At 43.5% G+C, this 23,426-nt stretch overlaps 1 protein-coding gene across 1 annotated transcript in view; it reads left to right on the forward strand.

The window, feature by feature from the left end:
• The window catches only part of FANCC (FA complementation group C), a 197,057-nt gene that overhangs the window by 32,737 nt on the left and 140,894 nt on the right, over window positions 1-23,426 (forward strand). The window contains exons 2-3 of the mRNA XM_055126768.1: window positions 3,261-3,499; window positions 10,709-10,793. Coding sequence (XP_054982743.1) covers window positions 3,335-3,499; window positions 10,709-10,793 — 250 coding nt within the window. The 5' untranslated portion in view covers window positions 3,261-3,334. The remainder of the gene's footprint in view (window positions 1-3,260; window positions 3,500-10,708; window positions 10,794-23,426) is intronic.

A 23,426-nucleotide genomic window follows, 5' to 3' on the forward strand; every position in this document is an offset into this window, starting at 1 on the left:
ATGCCACAGGTAGCTTGCCAGGCTCTGCCGTGGGGGTGGGGTACTCTCGGTAGCTTGCCAGGCTCTCCGAGAGGGATGGAGGCTTTTAGGGCGGCCTCCAATCCCCCTTAGAGGTGTTCCCATGGTTCACACCATATTTGAAGCCCATCAACTATGTTGCGCAAATTATGGAAAATGGGTGTTAAGTGTCCTATGTTGAGCAGAAATCGGCCTGGAGTGTGGCAGTGGCTGGGTAGTGGGGGTCATGGAGGTCTGCAGGTGAGGTATTTATCTGGCTCTGGTAGGGTGGGTCGTCTGGGTTTGATCCCTGGGGCGGGGCGTCAGAGATTGTAGGAGTTTCTGGTCTCGTTGAGCCTGGAGTCCAAGGTCGCAAAGTTCTGCTTTACCTGGTTCTGTGGGCTTCAGTCATGCGTGAGGTTTGGCCCGAGTGTCCGGAAAGCGGCCTGGAGCATGGCGGTGGCTGGGTAGTGAGGTGAAGGAACGGTTTGTGGCTCTTCCTGTTCCTGGAGTGAGCAGATATCATTGGGCTACACTAGCACTCGACAGGGACAAATGCAGACGTTACTGGCGCCTGCTCGAGCAAATGGAAGATCAACAGGATGACAAGTGATACAAGTGATATATACATATATATAATTTTTCCCCGAGATTGGTTGCCTTCTAATTTACATCCCATCATCATCATCATCATTATCATCATCATCATCATCATCATCATCATCATCATCATCATCATCATCATCCTGTTGATCATTGAATTTCTGGAGCGGTCTCAGTAACGTCTCCATTCATCCAAGCCCTGAGATTTTAGAAGCCTCTCTCTACTCGTCCTTCCCAATGATGCCATAGTGGAGGCTCTTTCAGGGTCAGGGGAATGAGACCCAGTTTGTTACTGGTTTTGGCATATTAGTACACCATGGGGACTTTGCGAGACTCTCCCATGTGGGCAGGAAACTCCTGGTAGTTTGCCAGGTTCTCCCACAGGAAGAAGTAGGGTATAAGAGTCTCTTGCCTGTGCACCTGGCTGTCTTTTAAAGTAAATTTCCCAAACTTTACATCCCATCCAGTGATATACCCTACTCCTCATATATCAGTGGTGTAAAGTATGAGATGTTGCTCCGGGAATTCTTAAATTTTAAATATTTTTATTTGTATTTTTTTAACTAGATGGTGACTTTGGGATCCAGAGACATCTCTGTGGTGTGTTGCTCTTTTCTGAAAGGTTTATTTCTGAGTTTCTGGATCATGGCTATTAATGATTTATATGGCACAAGAGGCAGTTCATAGGCATGACTGCCAGGCTACTGGACGCTTAGGGAGATGTGAAGAGGTTGCCAATTCCTGACTCTTTGAACCTGAAATTTCGGTCACAAGTCCCAAATACCTGGGCTTTTCAGCAGATTCATTCGTGAATGAGACTCGTCCGAGCCTGTGGAGAGTGGCCATGAGCATGGCGGAGAATGAGGTCTGGAGGATTTGGGCTGCCAGGGCTCTGTTGCAGAGGGGAGGGACTCGCCTGTCCCCCTCGGATTGCCCCAAATCTCATGTCATTCTTTATTTTAAAAGTTCATGCTAATGAGTGAAATGAGTCAGAAGGAGAGGGACAGATACAGAATGACTGCATTCATTTGTGGTATCACTGTATCACTGTCATCCCATTGTTCATTGGTGCTAGTAACGTCTCCATTCATCCCTATCACATTCAGGGTCAGGGGAATGAGGCCCATTATTGTTACTGTTTTTGGCATATCGAATCTTGCCAGGCTCTGCCTTTCAAGATTCTGCATCACTCTCTTCTGGGAGCTTTGTTTTATAGTCTGTGGATCTTGGCTGTTGATGAGATTACATGGCGGGGGGTAGGGGGTGGGTGGGCGCAGTTTGAGGTTGTGACTGCCAAGCTACTGGAAAACTGGGGATCTGGGTGGAGGAGGCCCAGTCCCGATCTGAGCAGGCTTGGAGTTCTCAGCCATGGGTCCCACATACCTGGGTTTCTCTGTCAGTTCCTTCATGCGTGAGGCTCGTCTGAGCGTGTGGAGAGTGGCCTTGAGCATGGCTGCCGCTGGGTTCTGGAGGTTTTCAGCGGCCAGGGCTCTGCTTGGGGCAGGGAAGGAGACTCCACCTGCCCCCTCGGAGCAACCCCCATGAAGACAGCCAGACGCGGGGGCTCTCGGCCACTGAATACTTGAGTCCTGCGTGCCCAGCCTGCATGGGCACACCATTTTTCTTATATATTTTGAGATTTACAATGAGGCTGAAGGAAAGAACTATTTTGCATAACTATGCACAATACCAAATATGCCATCAGTCATCTCTGATAAAAAAAAAAAACCCTCCAAGACCAGGAATTAACGATTCCTAACAAAGAGCTGCAGAATCTCCTGCCCCCGCGTCTGGCAGTTCTCCTTCTCGTCTTCAATGTCTCATCATCAACCTTCTTGTCCTCAATGTGTAGCCTCAGCGTCTTGTCTCCAACTCGTTTCCCGAATGTTCTGTTTCTTCTTGTTCCGATTCCTCTTGTTCTCAATGCAATGATTAATGCGTTTGTGGTATATAAAAAATATATATGGTAGAAGACTAATATCCATGGCCAGGGAAAATAGAGGCTTGGAGGATTAGTCAGTGGTTGGAATCAATCACAAGTGTGTCCGGGGGTGGAGGGTAGGTAAGATAAAGAAGAGACCAGTATGACAATAATAGCTGGAAACGATCATGCTGGCCAAGATCTGGGTGTTAAAAGCAGGTAAAGGGATATTTTTGATAACCTTTTAGTGTCAGTATTGTAAACCACAATGCCCAAAGTGTGTGTGTGTGTGTGTGTGTGTGTGTGTGTGTGTGTGTGTGAGAGAGAGAGAGAGAGAGAGAGAGAGAGAGAGAGAGAGAGAGAGAGAGAGAGAGAGAGAACCCCTCCCATAGAGGCACCCTGGGAGGTGGGGGTGGTGATAGAAGGAAACCTGGGGACACTGGTGCTGGAAAATACACACTGGTGGAGGGATGGGTGTTGGAATACTGTATGACTGAAATACAATCATGAACAGCTTTGTAAGAGGCTATCTCGACACAGTGATTCAATAAAATAAATTTTTTAAAAGTTCATGCTGAAAATGAGACCTTCAACACAGTAATACAACAACTTTAAATAGTTCAAAGAGGATTCTACAGAAAACATTGTACTTTTAGTCCTTTTTTATTCACCAGTAGATTGCTAAGGCACTGTTTAAAGCTCCTTTTAAAAAATGCATTTCCCCCCTTCTTTCTTCCAGATTACATTCTCAAACTGTTTGCTCTGGTGCTTCATAGACCACTGTAGAAGTACATCAAGTTTCCTTATCTTGAGATGGCTCAAATTTCAGTAGACCTTTCTTCTGAGTATCAGTTTTGGATAAAGAAGCTTTCTCAATGGGACCAGGCCTCCACTTTGAAAATCCAACAAGATCTCTGCCTTCATCTGCCTCAGTTTCAGGGCTTCCTAAGGCAGCTGTATGAGGCCTTGAAAGTGATGGTAAGTAGTGTCCCAAAATAATAAAGTTATCTAGTGACAATAGACACTTTGTGGTGTTAACATAAAGTATTGATCAACTAAAAAGACCAATAACCCTTCAGTAATATAGACAGGACATGCTTTCCTTGTTTTTCCTTTAAAGTAATTTTTTTCTTCTTCAGTAATTACATCATTATATAAGATTTTCAAACAAGTTTGTTTTTAAATAAACAGTCAATAATTAGGTTCTTTTGCAGGTTTTTGTATCTACAGATATTGGAGAAGAGTTTGCTCTCTTTACTCTGCTCTCTGCTAAAGTAGGCTATGCTAGGAGATTAGAGTTATGCTCAAATCTTAAGTTATCTTTGGGGGGAATATTTAAATTTGAGAATATTAACAATTTACTGTATTTTATACTTGTTTAACAATATTAAGATGAAAAGCAAAATTATCATTTAACCTCAGTGTTCTTGTGTATTGGTCTTTTCTTCCGCTAAACAAAGGAGTCGGGAATTTGAAAGGTAATTTATGTCGATAATATGAGTTTATCTTTAGAAACTGGATGGAAATATGCAGTCTGTATGAGCAACTAGTACTGTTAAATTTGTTGCTTTTGTAATAGGACTTGTAATTTGACCTTAAAATGGTCCCAGAAAGTCTAGGACTAGCCTTAATGGTGAAACAAATGTGAAGAATTTATTGCTATAGCATCAGGAAATGCTTATCGTTTCGGCTTATATGCACATTATCTCAGTTTGGTCTCATTCTTGAACTTTCTTGGAAGGTAAAGAAGTGGGAAAAGGGCCAGTTGTAGAATAGCATGTTGGTCTTTAAATCTTAAACTGTTTTCTATTCAGTTGATCTTTTTTCCTATTTCTCTGTCTCTTTCGTTCTTTCTTTTTTTCAAATTAGGTGGTTTAATTCCAGATAGTGCAGAATACAGGACAGAGCAGACACTTGAACAGAGTGCACTGTGGTGGTACTCCGGGCAGGGTTCACTTCTATGTTGTAAAAAACAGCTGAGACCCAGTGCAAGAATAACCTTACGAATTCTCTTTTTTAAAAAAAAAAAATTTTAATTGAATTACCATGAGATACAGTTACAAAGCTTTCATGATTGAGTTTCAGCCATACAATGGTTGAACACTCATCTCCCCACCAGTGTAGCTTTCCCCCCATCAGTGTCCCCAGTCTCCCTCCCACCACCCCCACTGCAGCCCACCCCCTGACTCCATGGCAGGCAGATTCCTTCTTATTCTCCCTCTACTTGTGGGCACTATGGTTTGCAATACAGATACTGAGAGGCCATCACATTTGGTCCTTTGTCTACGTTCAGCACACATCTCCCATCCCAGGCAAGCCCTCCAACCATCATGGACTTAGTGTCCCTTCTCCATCCCAGCTGCTTTCTTCCCCAGCACTTGAGGCAGGCTTCCATCCATGAAACAATCCTCTTGATCCTTGTATCTACTGTCCTTGGGTATCAGTTTCATACTATGTTAGTTTATACTCCACAAATGAGTGCAGTTTATGTCTGTGCCTCTTTCTGATTCATTTCACTTAGCATGATACTCTCCATGTCCATCATTTCTAAGCAAATTTCATAACTTCATTTTTTTCCTAGCAGCTGCATAGTATTCCATTGTGTAGACGTGCCAAAGTTTCTTTAACCAGTCCTCTGTTCTTGGGCACTCCTGTTGATCTCCCTAAAAGAATTTCCTCTGGGAAATGTTTGTCTATGTAAATGACAACCACACCTGTGCTTACCTCAACCCCCTTCAGATGTTCTGTAAGTATGCTAGCAACTCTGCATTAAACGGGCCGTTTTCACCATCTGACTATGGTCCCCAGCCTCCCCGTCTCCCCGTCCCTCTGTGTCTCTGTTGGGGGGCCCTGGGGAGGTGGGGAGGCGGGGAGGCGGCTCAGGGCTACCGAATGAACACAGGTGTCCAGCAGCAGCAGTCACCCAAGGATCATCTTCATCTTTCTTTTTTGTGATCACACAGCACTCCTGGGGTATACTGCCAGAAGTATTATTGCTGGGTCATGTGGAAGCTCAATCTCTAGTTTTTTTAAGAATGCCCATATTGTTTTCCAAAATGGCTGGACCAGGCAGCACTCCCACCAACAGTGAAGGAGAGTCCCTTCTCCTCACCTCCATGCCAACACTGGTTGTTCTTGTTCTTTCTGATGTGGGCCAGTCTTTGTGGAGTAAGATTATGTCTCAGTATTGTTTTGATTTCCATCTCCCTGATGATTAGTGATGTGGAGCATTTTTTATGTGCCTTTTAGCCATTTGTATGTCTGTTTTGAGGAAGTTTCAGTTCATTTTCTCTCCCCATATTTTGATGGGGTCGGAGGTGTTTTTCTTGTAAGTTCTACCAATGTCTTATATATCCTGAATATTAACCCCTTATCTGATGGGTTTTGGGTAAATAATTTCTCCCATTCCGTGGGATGTCTTTGTATTTTGGTCACCATTTCTTTTGAGGTGCAGAAGCTTCTTAGTTTAATGTAATTCCATTTGTTTATGTTTGTTTCCAAATGCTTTGTCAGTGGTGTTTCATCTTTAAAGATGCCTTTAGATTTAGTATCATGGAGGGTTCTGCTTACATTTTCCTCTATGTACCTTATGGATTCAGGTCTGATATTGAGGTCTTTAAACCATATTGATCTGTCTTTTGTGCCTGGTGTTAGACAGAGGTCAGGGCTCATTTTTTTTTTTGCACCCAACTGTCCAGTTTTCCCAGCAGCACTTGTTTAAGAGACTTTCCTTATTCCATTTCACATTTCTTGCACCTTTATCAAAGATTAAGTGATCATATACTTGACAGTTTGTGTCAGAATGTTCCACCATGTTCCATTGGTTTGTGAGTCTATTTCCATTCCAATACCATACTGTTTTAATTATTACTGCTTTGTAGTGCAATTTGAAGTTGGGGAAGGTAATGCCACCCATCTTCTTTTCCCAATGATTGATGTAACAATTTGTAGGGGTTTATTGTTCCATATGAATTTCAGGAGTGTTTTGTTTATTTCTTTGAAAAAACATTCAGGGCATATTTCTAGCCATTGCATTGAATCTGTATAATGCTTTGGAGAGTATTGCCATTTCGACAATGTTAATTCTCCCAGTCCATGAGCAAGGGATGTATTTCCATTTCCTCATGTCCTCTTTTTTTTTTTTTCTTGAAGTAGTATTTTGTAGTTATCTTTGTACAGGCCCTTTTATAATCTCTTTAATTAAACTGATTCCAAGTTACGTGATTTTCTGAGGTACTATTGTTTTTTTGATGTCTTTTCTCTTTTTTTATATATAGGAAAGCCATGAACTTTCAGGTATTGATTTTGTAATCTGGCACTTTACTATACAAATCTATTGTTTCTAGGAACTTTTCTGTAGAGTCTTTAGGGTGTCCCTCTCGGAGAGCCCGACAAGCTACCAAGAGTATTCCACCCTCATAGCACAGCCTGGCAAGCTACCTGTGGCGTATTCAATATGTCAAAAAACAGTAACAAGTCTCACAATGGAGACATTACTGGTACCTGCTCGAGCAACAGGACGAGCAAATGAACAACAGGACGACAGTGCTACTGTGCTACTATGTTAATTGATGTGCAAGTGTTAGATCATCATTGCATCTCCAGGATGACTCCTGCTTGGTCATGGTGTATGATCATTTTGATGAGTCATTGGATTCTGTTTGCTAGAAATTTGAGGAGGAACTTTGTATCTGTGTTCATCAGGGATATCGGCCTGTAATTCTCTTTCTTGGTGGTGTCTCCTTCTGCTTTTGGTAACAGGGTGATATTTTTCTCATGGAAACTGGAAGTGTTTCTGGTTCTTCAATTTCCTGGAAAAGCTTTGGAAGGGATTGGGAGTAGGCACTTTATAAAGGTTTGGAAGAATTCACTAGTGAATCCATCTGGGCCAGTGCTTTTTTTTTTTTGTCCGGTGGGGGGAGACTTAAAAAAAAATTTTTTTATTTTTACATGAATCACCGTGAGGTAGTTACTGACTTACAAACTTTGGTGTTTATGTTTCAGTCATACACTGATTGAGTACCCATCCCTCCACCAGTGCCCATTTTCCAACACCAATGATCCCAGTATCCCTCCCAACACCCCCACCTCATGCCCCCCCACCCTGCCTCTGTGGCAGCGCATTCTCTTTTGCTCTCTCTCTATCCTTTTGGGTGTTGTGGCTTGTAATAGAGGTACTGAGTGGCCATCATGTTCAATCTGTAGTCTACTTTCAGCTCGCATCTCCCATCCCGACTGGGCCCTTAAGGCACCCAAATGTAAGCAGATTTATTTGGTGGTCCCTTCTCTATCTGAGCTGCCTTTTGGGGGGAGACTTCTTATTGCCATTTCCGTTTCCTTGGTAGTGATAGTCCTGTTCGAATATTCCAAGTCCTCTTAGTTTAGCCTTGGGAGGCAATAGGAATCCAGATATTTATCCATTTCTTCGAGGTTTTCTTGTTTCACGACATAAAGATTCTAAAAGTAATCTCTGATGATCCTTTGGATTTCTGTAGTTTCTCTTTTGATGTCACCCTTTTCATATCTGACTCTGTTTATTAGGGGTCTCTCTCTCTCTTTCTTTGTGAGTCTTTCTAGTGGTTTATCAATCTTATTTATTTTTCCAAAGAACCAGCTCTAGGTTTCATTGATCATTCTTGAACTGTTTTCTGGGCTTCTGTAAGATAACATTGGGTTTGTCCTTTCAGCCTTGCCACAGAGAACTTAATTTGCCTTAGAGCAATGGCCTTTCTGTATGGACACAGGAAGACAGTTAATATTATGCTTTGTAACTTGGGAACTGATTGACTCCAATAATATTTACTCCTGGGCATCTGCTTTCTCAACTCAGTTGCCCTTAGTTCCTAGCACTTCAAAAGCAGGGTCCCGACGAGGGACGGAATGAACCCAGAGCAAGCTGTGAGCTACCCTGGCATTGAAATGGGCCAGGCCAAAGCACCACAATACTCAACTATAAGATGAGAGCATGGTCATAGACAAATGCTGTCATGATCCAAAAGTAATGACAACACTAGGACCCTGCTGGGGTTAGGAAGACTAACCTGGCCTGAGGGCTGTGGTCTGGAATGTATAGTGAATGTCCTTGTGATTTTTTACAGGCTTCCATCTTGTTAATTTCTGCTCTTAAGTTTTATTATTTCCTTTCTCCTGCCTGGTTTGGCTTCTTTTGTTGGTCACTCTCCAAGATCTTAAGCTGTGTTATTAAATTATTTATGTGGACTCTTTCTTCCTTGCTGGTGAATGCCTGCAGAGCTATACACTTTACTCTTAACACTGCTTTTGCAGTATCCCACAAGTTCTGGTAGCTAGTGTCTTCATTCTCATTCATTTCCAGGAATCTTTTGATTTACTCTTTGATTTCCTTTCTAAGCCACTGTTTGTTCCGTAGTGAGCTGTTTAATTTTTATGTGTTTTATTTGATTCTCTGGGCCTGATTCACTTCTATATTTTTGGTGCCTCGTGGTCTTAAAAGATAGTTGATATAATTTTTATCCTCTTAATTTTATGGAGGCCCAACATGTGGTCTGCCTTAGAGAATGTACCATGTGCACTTGAGAAGAATATGTATTCAGCTTTTGGGGCGGTGAAAAGTCCTATATATATCACTGTATCACTGTCATTCCACTGCTCACCGATTGCTCGAGCACGCACCAGTAATGTCTCCATTCGTTCCTGTTTGCATGCTAGTGTAGCCCAATGATATCTGCTCATCCTGAAACATGAAGAGCACATTGTTACTGTTTTTGGCATACCGAATACATCCTGGGTAGCTTGCCAGGCTCTGCCGTGTGGGCAGGATATCCTTGGTGGCTTGCCAGGCTCTCCAAGAGGGGTGGAGGCTTTGAGCTTGCCACCAGCACATCAGCCTGTACCTGCAGGGGGAGTGCATCAGCAGCCCGATGATGCCTTCAGACTTCCAGAAACCCCAAAATTGCGGCTGTGCCTTTGGCCATACCCCAACAACTTGGGGCCAAGTTTACCAAGAAATTAAATGGCTAAAAATTAGGTATGTGAGAGCCACACCCACAAACCACCTCCGGCTCATTATATATATTTGCTGAACTTTAGTCTGGTTGATCTATGGAGAGGTGATAAAGCAGTGAAAGTTCCACACAAGAGGCTAATTTGTGGTTATTATGGGATATGGAGGGGGAGATTGACTCGAGGCTACTAATGCCATCGTGCCTCCAGAAGCCGCTCCTATCAGGCCTCTGACCTGTAACGGAGGTATTAAGTGCTTGCAGCGCAAACCCGGAGCCCGGCACCCTGCAAGCCCCATATAGCTCTGTCCTTGGCTTCTGCCCCGCCCATGCCAACCTTATGAATTCTTGTTTGTTTGTTTTTTAATAAAATTTTATTCTTAAATGTACAACAGGTTCCAGAACACTTCATTCTAGCTACTGCTGGCAACAGACACTATGCAGGGAACCCAGATGTTAAACCACTAATAGAACTAAAAATCACTGTTATCTCTGGCACCAGGAGCGACCAACTATTTGCCCAATTTCTTTATCCCCCCAGTGGCCAGGGGCCTTTCCCTTGGTCGTGCCCCTAGTGCCTGCGTTTCTTTCACTCCCCGTTCCCTGGGCCTGCTTCTTGGCGTGTTGCAGTGCTTTCTTCTTGCCACCTCAGGGCCTGACTTGGTACCTGTCTGGTTGAGCATTTTTTCTTGGTAGTAGTCAAAATTGTTATAAACAGAAATATTTACCTTTATATTTCAGCTGATTTCTGTCTTTTTTCAAGTCTAGAGTCCTTGTCCACCTAAGTTGATTGGAGAGATATTAGAGTCCCTCTTGTTTTAGTGTGGAAAATCAGAATCAAGATAAGAAGAATCCATATATAATATGATCATCCCTAATGGTTTTCCCCTATGATTCACTAAAAGTCTTTGTTAGTTTGAAGTTAGGTAACCTTTCCTGACTGTTTGGTATGAGTAAAATGTAATTAATTGTGCAACAAAGTGATTTAATTTTATCATTGACCTCACCTAAGGAGGAAGATAGTTCTTGATAGGCTTTACTTTATTATTGTTGCTTGTTATTTAGCTAAAGAGTTTCTCTTCTCTTACTTTTCTAAAGTATATAGGAAACTAGAGATATTCAGATTCCCTCAACCTGTAGTGCCGGTTCAGACTTTCTGAGTTACATACTGTCTTCTTGGTGACCAAAACATAATTTTATTTTACAGGATTCAAAAACTGTCATTGAAAAATTTCCCACAATTGGTCAACTGTTGGCAAAAAGTTGCTGGAATCCTTTTATCTTAGCATATGGTAAGAATCTGAATATTTTTTCTTAAAATATAAACATAACAAATATTTTAGTGTTCACATTAAAAAAATAGAGCTTCAAATTAGTTTTCCTTATTTCTCATTAAATAACTTACTAATATGTATTTGTTATCCTACTACAAAGATGGGATCTTTGTTGTCATCCGTGTGTTTTTATGTATATTTATTTTCATGTTTATATATGCATGTACAACACACTCACATTCAGGAATCACTTGTATCACTTGTATCACTCGTAGTCCCGTTGATCTTCAATTTGCTCGAGTGGGCGCCAGTAACGTCTGCATTTGTCCCTGTCACGAGCCAGTGCAGCCCAATGATATTTGCTCACTCCAGGGACAGGAAACGCCTTGAATCGTTCATTCAGAGATTTGACAAAGAAATCTGACCATCTAGTTGGTGGGTGGCCACGAGGTCCTCTGACGTCCCATGGAATCCAGTCGGCAACAGCTCTAGTCCAGCAGTTGTCTCTGAATTGCATTACATGACCGGCCCATCTGATTTTTGATGCCTTGGCAAACGAGACAGTATCCCTGATTCTTGACCAGAGAAGGAGGTCAGAACTCTGGATTCCTTCTCTCACTTGGCTGAGGCATGATATTCCCAGCATAGCTCTTTTGATTCCTCTTTGGGATACGCTAATAGCATTCTCATCCTGCTTGCGTAGGGCCTGCTTGTCTCTGAGGCATATGTTAGTGCAGGAAGAACAGTGGAATCGCAAAGATGTGCCCGGAGTCCGAGGTTCTTCTTTCTCTTAACCACTTCTTCAACGCTCTTGAAGGCATTCCACGCTGCTCTCTTCCTCCTGCGCAGTTCTGGCACCAAGTCGTTCCTCATGTTGATTTCTCAACCCAGGTACACATAGCTGCTGTATTCGGAGATGTTCATTTCATTGAGAGCAAATGGAGCTTCAGGGACCAGTTCATTTTTCATGAACATCATCTTGTTGAGATTCAGCTGCAATCCGACCTTTCCACACTTGTGGTCGAAGTCGGTCAGCATTTGTGCCGCTTGGCTAATGTTTGGTTGTTATGAGAACGATGTCATCAGCGAAGCGGAGGTGATATAATTGCTGACCCTCTATCTTCACTCCCATTTCTTCCCATTCCAGTCACTGCATGATATTCTCAAGGGTGGCAATGAAGAGTTTCAGTGAAATGGTATCACCTTGCCGCACCCCTCTCTTTACATCAGTGATCACTTCCTTGTAGAATGGTGAGATCCTGGTGGTGAATCCACAATACAGCTCTCGGAGAATTTTGATATGCTGAGTTTGAACGCCCTGTTTGGCTAGGACTTCGATGACCGCCTCAATCTCAACATAATTGAAGGCCTTCTTTAAGTCGATGAACCTTAGACGGAGTGGCATCTTGAACTCTCGCGAAATTTCAATGAGTTTGGTCACTGTGTGGATATGGTCTGTCGTGCTGAATCCCCTTTGGAACCCGACTTGCTCGCATGGTTGTCCTTCGTCTAGTGTTTTGCCTATTCTATTCAGGATGACACGAGTGAGCAACTTGTAGACAACAGACAGCAGGCAGATTGGGCGATAGTTGCCGATGTCATGGATGTCTCCCTTCTTATACAACAGAACGGTCCTGCTGGTTTTCCACTGGGACGCAACCTTGCATTCAGACAGGTAGCTTGTGAAGAGTCGGGCCAGTGTATTGAGTACTGGCGGCAGATTCTTCAGGTGTTTGGGTCTGACCTTGTCCAGACCAGGTGCTGTTCGTGTCTTTACCAGCGAAATGGCGTGTCGGATTTCAGGAGGGAGAACGTTGGGAACGACATTTCCATCCTGTGGAATTTGGTATGTGGGCAGTTGGGTGTGGCTGTCAAAGAGATCGGAGTAGAAGTCGTGAATAATTTTCTCCATTGCCTTTCTGGAGGATGTGATAGATCCATTGGGAGGGCAGTCATCTTGGTCTTGTAGTTGGCGAAGTATAGGCGAGCATTGCAAATACTTTTCCCGGCTTCTGCTGCACTGGCCAACACTGCTGCTCTTCTCTCTTTGAGGTCTTCCTTTATTGCTTCTCTGTACAGCTTTGTGAGCTCTGACGTTAGCTGTGGTTGCCTGAGGCTTGTGCCAAACCACGTTGATGAATGAGCTCGAGAGTTTCCAAAGACAGGCGTCTGTTTGTGGCTTTCTCACTCTCAGCATTCTTCGCACAGACATGGAGGTGCTGAACCAGTCGATCGTATTCCTCATCGATGTTGTCAAGGACAGCATCTTCCCACGTTGCTGCAATAGTGCTAAAGAGCTCCCAGTTGGTGGTCATTCTGGGAGTTGTCTTCTTAAACTTACATTTAGCAGACTTTTCTCCCCTCTCTGTGAAGTAGAATTTTGCACGAAGAAGACAGTGGTCTGATCCCGTTTGGAATTTTGGGACAACAGCGACATCGGTCAGGCAAAACCTTCGATTGAATATGATGTGGTCAATTTCATTCTGGAACTGTCCACTGGGAGACTCCCATGTCCAGCGTTTAGATTCGGCCGTTTGGAACTGTGAGTTACCACGGATGGTCTTGGTCGACATGGTGAATTCAGACAGTCTCTCACCCTGTTCGTTCCATTCTAGGCCATGTGTCCCAATGTGGAGTTCTTCGGGCAACCTTCTCAGACCTATCTTGGCATTAAAATCACCAACAATGATCTTGTAGAAGGTGTGGTCTTCTTTATAGAACTTCTCCAGTTCCATGTAGAACCTCTCAATTTCTTCTTCATTGTAATTGGAAGTTGGTGCGTAGACAATGAAGATAGAAACTGCAGGCAGTGAGCCACATCTATGAAAGTGTAATCGTCCAATTCGGGTTATTAGGCATTCGAATGAATCGATGCTCATGGCCAAGTTCGTGTTGACAAGGACACCAACGCCACCAACGCCTCTGTTGTCGCATGTTCTGAGGAACAGTTCTTCTCCAGTGTCGAAAATGGCGTGATGTGATTGATGTCTCCTCCTTTCAGTCAGACCAATGATGTCGTACTTGATCTTCTGTGCTTGAACCATCAGGTCCTCGATGGATGCTTCTGATGCCAGTGTCCATGCATTGAAAGTACAGACAATCATTTTAGTCTTTCTTCGTTTTGGCAGTGTAGTTCGTTCCCAAGATTTTTTCAGCCTCTCTTTGCTCATCTTCCTTAACGCTGCCATATTGGGGGCTCTTTGGGGTCACCTCAAAGGTGAATGAGGCTAATTGTTGTTATTGTTGTTCGCATATCGAATACGCGAGACGGGTACCTTGCTAGGCTCTGCCGTGCGGGGGAGATACTCTCGGTAGATTGCCGGGCTCTCCAAGAGGGACGGAGGCTTTTCGGGCGGCCTCCAATTGCCCTTAGAGGTGTTACCATGGTTCACACCAAATTTGAACCTCACATTCACATTCAGGAATACTATAGAAAAATATATTTTCCTATGTTAAAGGGAAGATACTTACAGATGGCTAACAGAATCTTTGTTTTCTGTTCAGTGTAGGATAGCACTGTCTGTAGCACTGTTGTTCCATTGTTCATTGATTTGCTCGAGCGGGCACCAGTAACGTCTCCATTGTGAGACTTGTTGTTACTATTTTTGTCATATTGAATACACCATGGGTAGCTTGCCAGGCTCTGCCGTGCAGACAGGATACGCTCAGTAGCTCGCTGGGCTTTCTGAGAAGGATGGAGGAATCAAACCCAGGTCAGCTGTGTGCAAGGCAAACACCCTACCCGCTGTGCTGTCGCTCCAGCCCAATGCAGAGTAGTTATAGTGAAATATATTTTTGCTTCAAGTTTCCTATTTATTCATATACTGCGTTCCATGTATGAAATCTTTCTTCAGAGTCTGAATCCTGCCATGGCTCTGCTATATAACAGTGACATTTTGGTTTTACCCGAGGTTAACAGGAATTTGGAGATACTTTGGGAGAGGTGTTCCTTCACTGACCTCCTGCCTACAGGTCCAACCTCATTTCATGTTTAGTCTTACACAACTATACATATGCATTGTAGCCAGGTCAAATGACTTACGGAGCCTGGGAGATGCAGCTCCTTTGCCTGAGTCTCTGCTCTCATCTTTAGTTCTCTTAAGCTTTTTGAAATAGCTTTGCTAAATCTGAATTAAGAACTTCAGTTAATGTCATCATAGTTCTAGCATTCTCCTAAATTACTTCACATACTATACTGTTTTTCATTGTTGATTTGCTATCCTTTGAGGTGCAGAAGCTTCTTGGTTTAAGATAGTCCCATTTGTTTATCTCTGTTTCAGTGTTTGGTCAGTGGTGTGTCATCTTTGAAGATACCTTTTGCTTCAGTATCATGGAGGGTTTTTCCGACCTTGTCTTCAATGTATCGTATGGATTCTGGTCTGATGTTGAGGTCTTTAATCCATTTTGATCTTAGTTTTGTTAAAGAGGCTTTCCTTGTTCCACTTCACATTTCTGCTCCCTTATCAAAGATTAGATGATCATATATTTGAGGGTGTGTGTAAGGATATTCCACCCTGTTTCATTGGTCTATGACTCTGCCATTGTTCCACTACCATGCTGTTTTAGTTATTATCGCTTTGTAGTAGAGTTTAAGGTGGGAAAGTGATGCCTCCCATCTTCTTTTTCCCAAGAATTGCTTTAGCTATTCTTTAGCAGAGAGTCTCTTGCCTGCATGCCTGGCTGTCTTCCCCAGGACCCCTCAGAGGGGATAAGCTCCAGCTTCCCTCCCCACCCCAAGCAGAGCTCCCAGCAGCCCAAGACCTCTGGAACCTAGCCACAGCCATGCTCAAGGCCCCTCTCCACACGTTTGGACAAGCCTCACGCATGAAGGTACCAGCAGAGGAACCCAGGTGTGTATAATCCCATCAACAGCCAACATCCAGAGACTTAAAAGCAAGCTCCCAGAAGCAATATCTCCAGATATCTTATAGCCTACTTCTCCCTCTGGGAGAAACTGGCAAGCTACGGAGAGTTTCCTGCCCACATGGGACAGCCTCGCAAGTTTTCCATGGTGTATTAATATGCCAAAGCCAGTAACAAGCTGGATCTCATTCCCCTGACCCTGAAAGAGCTTCCAGTGCTGCATTGTTGGGATGGCTGAGTAGAGAGAGGCTTCTAAAATCTCAGGGTTAGGACGAATGGAGACGTTACTAAGACCACTCAAGAAATTCGACAATCAACAGGATTTCGTGATTCATGATTCGTGATTCCTGGGAGTTTGTGGTTCCATATGAATTTCAGGAGTGTTTGATCCATTTCTTTGATGAATGTCATGGGTATCCTTATAGGGAGTGCATTGAATCTGTATAATGCTTTGGGGAGTATTGCCATTTTGACAATACTCCCAAATCCATGAACAAGGGATATGTTTTCATTTCCTCGTGTCCAACCCCATCAGAAAATGGGGCGATGAAATGAACAGAAACTTTCTCAAAGAAGAAATCTGACTGGCTAAAAGGCACATGAAAAAATGCCCTTCATCACTAATCATCAGGGAGATGCAGATCAAAACAACCATGAGATACCACCTCACACCACAGAGATGGCACACATCCAAAAGAACAAAAGCAACCGCTGTTGGAGAGGATGTAGGGAGAAAGGGACCCACCTACACTGCTGGTTTGAATGCCAACTGGTTCAGCCCTTTTGAAAAAAGAATGGACGCTTCTCAAAAAACTAGAAATTGAGCTCCCATTTGACCCAGCAATACCACTTCTGGGAATATATCCTGGAGATGCAAAAAAGTATAGTAGAAATGACATCTGCACTTGTATGTTTATTGCAGCACTATTTACAATAGCCAGAATCTGGAAAAAACCCAAGTGCCTGAGAACAGATGACTGGTTAAAGAAACTTCGGTATATCTATAGAATGCAATACTATGCAACTATTTTAAGGATGGAGTCATGAAATTTGCATATAAGTGGATCAACATGGAGAGTATCAATCATGTTTAGTGAAATGTGCAAGAAAGAGAGGGACAGACATAGAAAGATTGCACTCATTTTTGTAATATAAAGTAAAAAAACACGAGACTTTACACCCATGAATAGTAGAGATGTGTACCAGGAGTTTTGCTCCACGGCCTGGAAGCTGGCCTCACATGCTGGGGGAAAAGGCAGCTCAGATAGAGAAGGGACCACGAAGTAAAGGGTGATTGGAGGGCCCGCTCTGGATCAGAGATGAGTACTGAAAGTAGACTGTAGACCAAACATGATGGCCACTTAATACCTGTATTGAAAACCACAACACCCAATAGGAGAGAGAGAGCAAAATGGAATGCACCTGCCACAGAGGTGCCAGGGTCTCCAAGGCGTAGAGGGGGATGGAGTGAGGGTGGTGGGAGGGATACTGGGATCATTGGTGGCGGGAAATGGACACTGTTGGGGGGATGGATACTTGATCATTGTATGACTGAAACATAAGCATGAAAGAGTGTAAGTCTGTAACTGTACTTCACAGTGATTAATTTAAAAATAAAATTAATTAATTAATTAAAAAATGAGTGGTAGAGCTGGAAAATAACCAGAGAAAAATCATTCCATGTAAGTGACCTCAAATGTAAAGGTTCCTTATGAAGATCCTGTGCTTAAAAGGCCCCACTAACTTTCCTCATGTCTTCAAATGAAAAGGCCTGTCATTGACTGGCAGGGGGTATGACAGGAGGACATACCATCTTTTTCAGTTAAATTTGCCTATAAGTCAATAGTAAATCAATAAAAATCTCATTTAAAAAGGAAAAAAATGTTGTTTTGAAATGGAAGCTACAGAATGAAAGGCATTGTTCACTTTGTGCTGGGCACAATTCTCACAGTCTTGCAGGATAGGTTATTGCATTTGCACAAGTAAGTCTCTTTCCCCAGGGTACAAAGCTGGTTAAAAACCAGTGCAGAACTAAGCAGATTGACCGCCCTCTAAAGCCAGCCCGCACTTCAGCCGCTGTCACTGGGCCTCAGCCCTGACTACCCACGGCCAGCGTGACATGCCTGTGTGTGGTCATTGCACAGATACTTACTGAGTTGGTTTGTTTTTCTTTCTTATTTTGGTATGCTTTGCCCTCGGAAATCTTGACTCACATTTTCTAACTAGTGGAAAGTTTTAGTCAGGGAGAAAAGAGGCCTAAATCATTTGGGAAAGGGCTAGCCTTGTGAGGCTCTGCAGAAGCAGGGGAGGGGAAGGAGATGTTGTAAGAGAGATCGTGCTCTGGATAAGACGAGACCTTCTAAGATGACTTATAAAACTCTCTGGGTTTCAGATACCATTTTTTTAATGAAAGACTGGATTGATTATCCATATAATCTTAAACTTATATCTGTCAGTGATCTTTTCTTATCTCCATTACATTGTCTGCCTGTGATTCCAGGAAACAGATTCTTAGTCTTTTTCTACTTCAGTGCTTGTGTTACCTTTTGAACTTCCCATTAAATTTTATTTTTCCATTTGAAGTACACCTTAGTTCCTCGAGGAGCCAGACAGACTGGCACAGAACTCCATGAGTAATCAGATCTTGCTTATGTCACCACTGTTGTTTCAGTAGTTGAATGCTTTCTTCGGAAAAGGATTTTTTCTTATGGTTTTACATTAAAAAAATTGTCTTCAAGTACAATTTTCATCAAAGAATGAAGTCGGTGGTCCATAATATTGGGAGAAAGATCAGAAATAAGGATAATAAGGAAGAAGGAAGAAATGGAAAGATACTGGAAAGAAGAGGGAAGAAGTAGACATAATAGGAAGAGAGCATTCTTTGTACAGTGAAGTCCTCTGCATAAAACGGCTGTTTCCACTTCCTTGAAGTTGAGCCTCCATCAGTCTGGCTCTGACTTACATGATTAAACACTAGAAGCATAATAGTGAGGCTGGAGAGATAATACAGTGAGTAGGGCACTTGCCTTGCACATAACACTTGTGTTGGTCCCCAGAGCCCCACCAGAAGAGAAAACAGCCCCCCCAAAGGAGCCTAAGGGCTATAAAATTTATTTCATTATTTGCTGTATATTCCTAATAACTAATATTATTATAACTAATAACTAATAAAGAGAGTCTCTTACCTGTATGCCTGCTGTCTTCCCCGGGGCCCCTCGGAGGGGATGGACTCCAGCTTCCCCTCCCCCACCTCAAGCAGAGCTCCCAGCAGCCAAAGACCTCCGGAGCCTAGCCACAGCCATACTCAAGGCCCCTCTTCACACATTCAGATGAGCCTCACGCATGAAGGTACCGGCAGAGGAACCCAGGTCTGTGGGACCCAGGGCTGAGACCTCCAAGTTCGGATCAGGACTGGGCCCCCTCTGCCCAGATTTCCCATTTCCCAGTAGCTAGGCGGTCACACCCAGGGACTGCCCCTGGTGCTGTGTAATTCCATCAACAGCAAGCATCCAGAGACTTAAAAGCAAGTTCCTATAGCCTTCTTCCTCTGGGAGAACCTGGCAAACTACCGGGAGTTCCCTGCCCACATGGGAGAGCCTTGTAAGGTCCCTGGTGTATTAATATGCCAAAACCAGTAACAAGCTGGGTTTCATTCCCCTGACCCTGAAAGAGCCTCCAATATGGCATTTTTGGGAAGGACGAGTAGAGAGAGGCTTCTAAAATCTCAGGACTAGGACAAATGGAGACGTTACTGAGACTGCTCAAGAATCTGACGATCAGCGGGATGATGATGATGATGATGATTACTAATGACAGTTTGTCTCCAAACTTGGTCTCTTACAACAAAAATATTTGTTGTCTAAAAAAAAAGAAGAAGAAGAATAAAAGAAAAAGAAGAAGAAGAAGAGAAGTAGCTTGCCTAAGTATATAACTAAATAAAGGTCATTGATTTGATCAAGCTGGCACCAGTAACCATTTGTCCCAGCCCTGAAATTTTAGCAGCCTCTCCTTACTTGTCTTTCCCAACAATTGGAGGCTCTTTCAGGGTCAGGGGAATGAGACTGTTATTGTTATTGTATTTGGCATATCAAATACGCCATGGGGAACTTGCCAGGCTCTTCCGTGTGGGCGGGACAGTCTTGACAGCTTACCGGGCCCTCCGAGAGGGATGGAGAATGTACCAGAGAGTACAAGTAAGTAAGTTAAAACCAAACACATGCGTGCGGCTTTAGGCACATCAGTGGGCTAGACTTTAAGAGGCTGCATGGCCGCTTTGCAGCCACACCTTTCCAGGAGCTTTGTTTTATAGTCTCTGGCTGGGTTCTGGAGTTTTTCGGCTGCCGGGGTTCTGCTTGGGACGGGGTGGGAAACTCAACCTGCCCCCCTCTGAGGGGCCCGGTGAAGAAAGCCTGGTGCGGGGGCTGAAGCAATAGCACAGCCTTGCATGCAGCTGACCTGGGTTCGATCCCCAGCATCCCATATGGTCCCCTGAGCACCACCAGGAGTAATTCCTGATTGCAAAGCCAGGAGTAACCTTTGTGCATCACCAGGTGTGACCCAAAAAGAAAAAAAAAAAGAAAAGAAAGAAAGTCTGGTGCAGGGGTAGGAGATTCTTCGTTGCTCTCTTCCAGGAACTTTATTTTATATAGTCTCTGGATCTTGGCCATTGATGAAATTACATGGCGTGGGGGGCAGTTTGTGGGTGTGACTTGTAAGCTACTGGAAAATGAGGGGTCTGGGTGGAGGAGGCCCAGTTCCAATCTAAGCAGGCTTGAAGATCTCAGCCCTGGGTCCCACATGCCTTGGTTCCTCTGCTGGTTCCTTCATGGGTGAGGCTCGTCTGAGCGTGTGGAGAGTGGCCAATTAAAGGTCTAAAGAATTTATTGGGGGAAATAAAGAATTTATTGGAAGTTTTAGTTGAAGGTATTGTAGTGAATTTCAGCTGCCTATGAGCTCTTGAGAACTGTGTGTGTAGAAGAAGGGCCCAGAGCACTGGATGTCTCTGATGTCACAGCTTCTTATAGGACAGCTTGCACAGGTAAATGTTGCTACAGGCTGCATCGTGGTTGCCAGATGCAGTGTTGCGCCTGCCCCATGCTCTAGGGCCCTGCTGCTTCCGTATCATGCTTTGCAGTGTAGACGTCCCGGTCTCAGCACTGTCCAGCGTTACCTGGATACTGGGGCCATGATGCTTAGCTCTGTCAAGGGTCAGGTCTCCACCACACCTGAGGTGTGAGGGTCACTGCCTCACCGCCAGCCCTCTGCACTGCCAGACTCCCCGTGCTTGGTTCTCCTGGCTCTGCTCCACTGGTCTGCACAGTCATACAACACCTAGAGGAAATTCTTTCAGTTTTAAGCAGATTTTAAGCTTTATAAACTAAGATTTTCTGGTTTTTTTCTCTCTGTTTTTAATAGCTGGTGTCCGATTTTTGGAAATGTTCCCCATTAGGTTCCGTTCTTTAATATAGGAAGTTGATTACATAAACACATCATTAGATCAATGAAATCGCTTACACGAATACCACATCACTTATAGTATGACGATAGTTAGGATTTTTTTAAAATTTATTTTATTGAATCACCATGTGGAAAGTTACAAAGTGCTTATGTCTCAGTTATGCAATACTCAAACACCCATCCCTTCACCCATGCCCATATTCCACCACCAAAGACCCCAGTATAACTCCCAACCCCGCCCCCTGCCTCCCATCCCCGCCTGCTTAATTGATAAATTTCCCTTCATTTTCTCTTTACCTTGATTATATTCCATATTTCAACACAAAATTCACTATTGTTGGAGTTTTCCCCCAAGAAACACAGCCCTACTGCCAATGAAGCATTTGATAATTAGTTTTCCATTGCTGAGACTAGAGAGATATGAAGTCCCGCTGTTTCAAGTACATAGAATATTTTTTCCCTCCTTCCCGCACCACCAAGTTCATGCCTGCTTAATAAATAGTCCTCATATTATGGCTGACACCATGCCGCCTGACGAGAAAAAAGGATATTTCTCGTCCTCGGCTGGTATGGGGCTATGGCTTAGTTCACAGTCTAGAGACATGGCTGCAAGCAGTTTCTGGAACCAAAAGTAGTCTAGTTGGCCTCCGGATTCTGGTTGATCAGCAGCAACACGGCCACACAAAAGTGTGGCCACCCGGGTCGAATCTTGGTGGAGCATGCGCTGGTATCGGCTCGAGACTGCCCAAGCGTCCCGCTATTAATTTTTTTTTTCCCCTCTCCCATTCCTGTGCCTCTAAGTTCATGCCTGTTTAATAGACCTCAACAAAAAACTCAGTATTATTGTTTGGAGTTTCCCCCCACAGTCAGACCTGCTAAAAAGGAACCATTTCACTTTGCTGACAATTATAAGAGATATTAGGTCTCTTATATTAGGTTTTGGATTTTTCCAGGGAAAATTCTGCCAGTAATTGCATCCCTGCAAGCTTTTACTTCCCTCTTGTGGTGCTCATATGATGGAGAAGCCTGGAGAGAAAAACCCTGCCCCGCTGGTGGCGCATGGGCCAGTGGCTCCCATCACAGTCTGGAGGCCTTTCTGGGAGCTGCTTGTGTCCAAAGTAGTTCAGTTGCCTCCGGGGCCGAGCTCATGGAGCTGCAGAAAGGAGATAGTTAGGATTTTTTTACCCCAGTATTTAAGGCAAAAGAAGCATGATAGTAAATGTGATGATCACACTTCTTTTGCTTTATTTACTATCAGTGGCATTCATTTAACTTGAAGACAGGTTGAACCCAGTAAACGGAATCTTCAGAGGTTAAACTATATGATTCTTCAAATAAACTGATTTCATATAAACCAGTAATGTATTTAAATTTTTACAGATTTGGGAGGTAAAAAGTGTGAACCTTAGAATAACTCCAGACAAAGTTTGTCCAGAATTTAGATATGAGGAGGCATCAGTTTGTGAAGGAAAGTAGATTTTAAAAGTAATTGATCATGCTCTAGATAAGAATTGAGTGTGAAAGTAGGTAAAAGGAGATACATGATAACCTTTCAGTATCTGTATTGGAAACCATATGCCTAAAAGAAAAGAGAGAGAATGCAAGAGAGGGGGGGCCAGAGAGAGAGAGAAAGAGAGAGAGTTAAAGAGAGAAGGTGACTGCCATCTAGGCAGACGGGGGGGTGGAGTGGCAGGAGGAAACCTGGGGACACTGGTGGTGGGAAATGTACTCTGGGGAAGGGAAGGGTGTTGGAACACTACAACTGAAACCAAATGATAACAACTTTGTAACTGTGTAGCTCATGGTGGTTTAATGATCATTAGCTTTGGTATGCAATTGACTAGTCACAGGACTCATATATTTTGTATTTTCCTTTTTTTTTTTTTTTTTTTTTGCTTTTTGGGTCACAACCAGCGATGCTCAGGGGTCACTCCTGGCTCTGCACTCAGGAATTACCCCTGGCAGTGCTCAGGGGACCATATGGGATTCTGGGAATCGAACCCGAGTCGGCCGGGTGCAAACCCACTGTGCTATCACTTTGGCCCCCTTATTTCTTTTTAATGGAAACTTTAGGAATGTGTTTATGTGAATGCCAGACAGGCAGATGGCATCAGGCAGTTCTGGTTCCTTGGCTGCACCCCTGGAGTCTTAGGGGAAAGTTCACAATTTGTTGACTCTAGTCCATGGATTGCTATTGCTGTCTTTAGGATTTTATTTATTCTATTTTAATTTTGGTCTGGAAATAAATTTTAGAGTTATTTTTAAAATTTAAATTTACTTTAAAATTTTAAATTCATTTTATTTTATTTGTCTCATTAGTGATGTTCAGGA

Source organism: Sorex araneus, chromosome 2 (assembly GCF_027595985.1).
Source record: "Sorex araneus isolate mSorAra2 chromosome 2, mSorAra2.pri, whole genome shotgun sequence".
Classification (NCBI taxonomy): domain Eukaryota; kingdom Metazoa; phylum Chordata; class Mammalia; order Eulipotyphla; family Soricidae; genus Sorex; species Sorex araneus.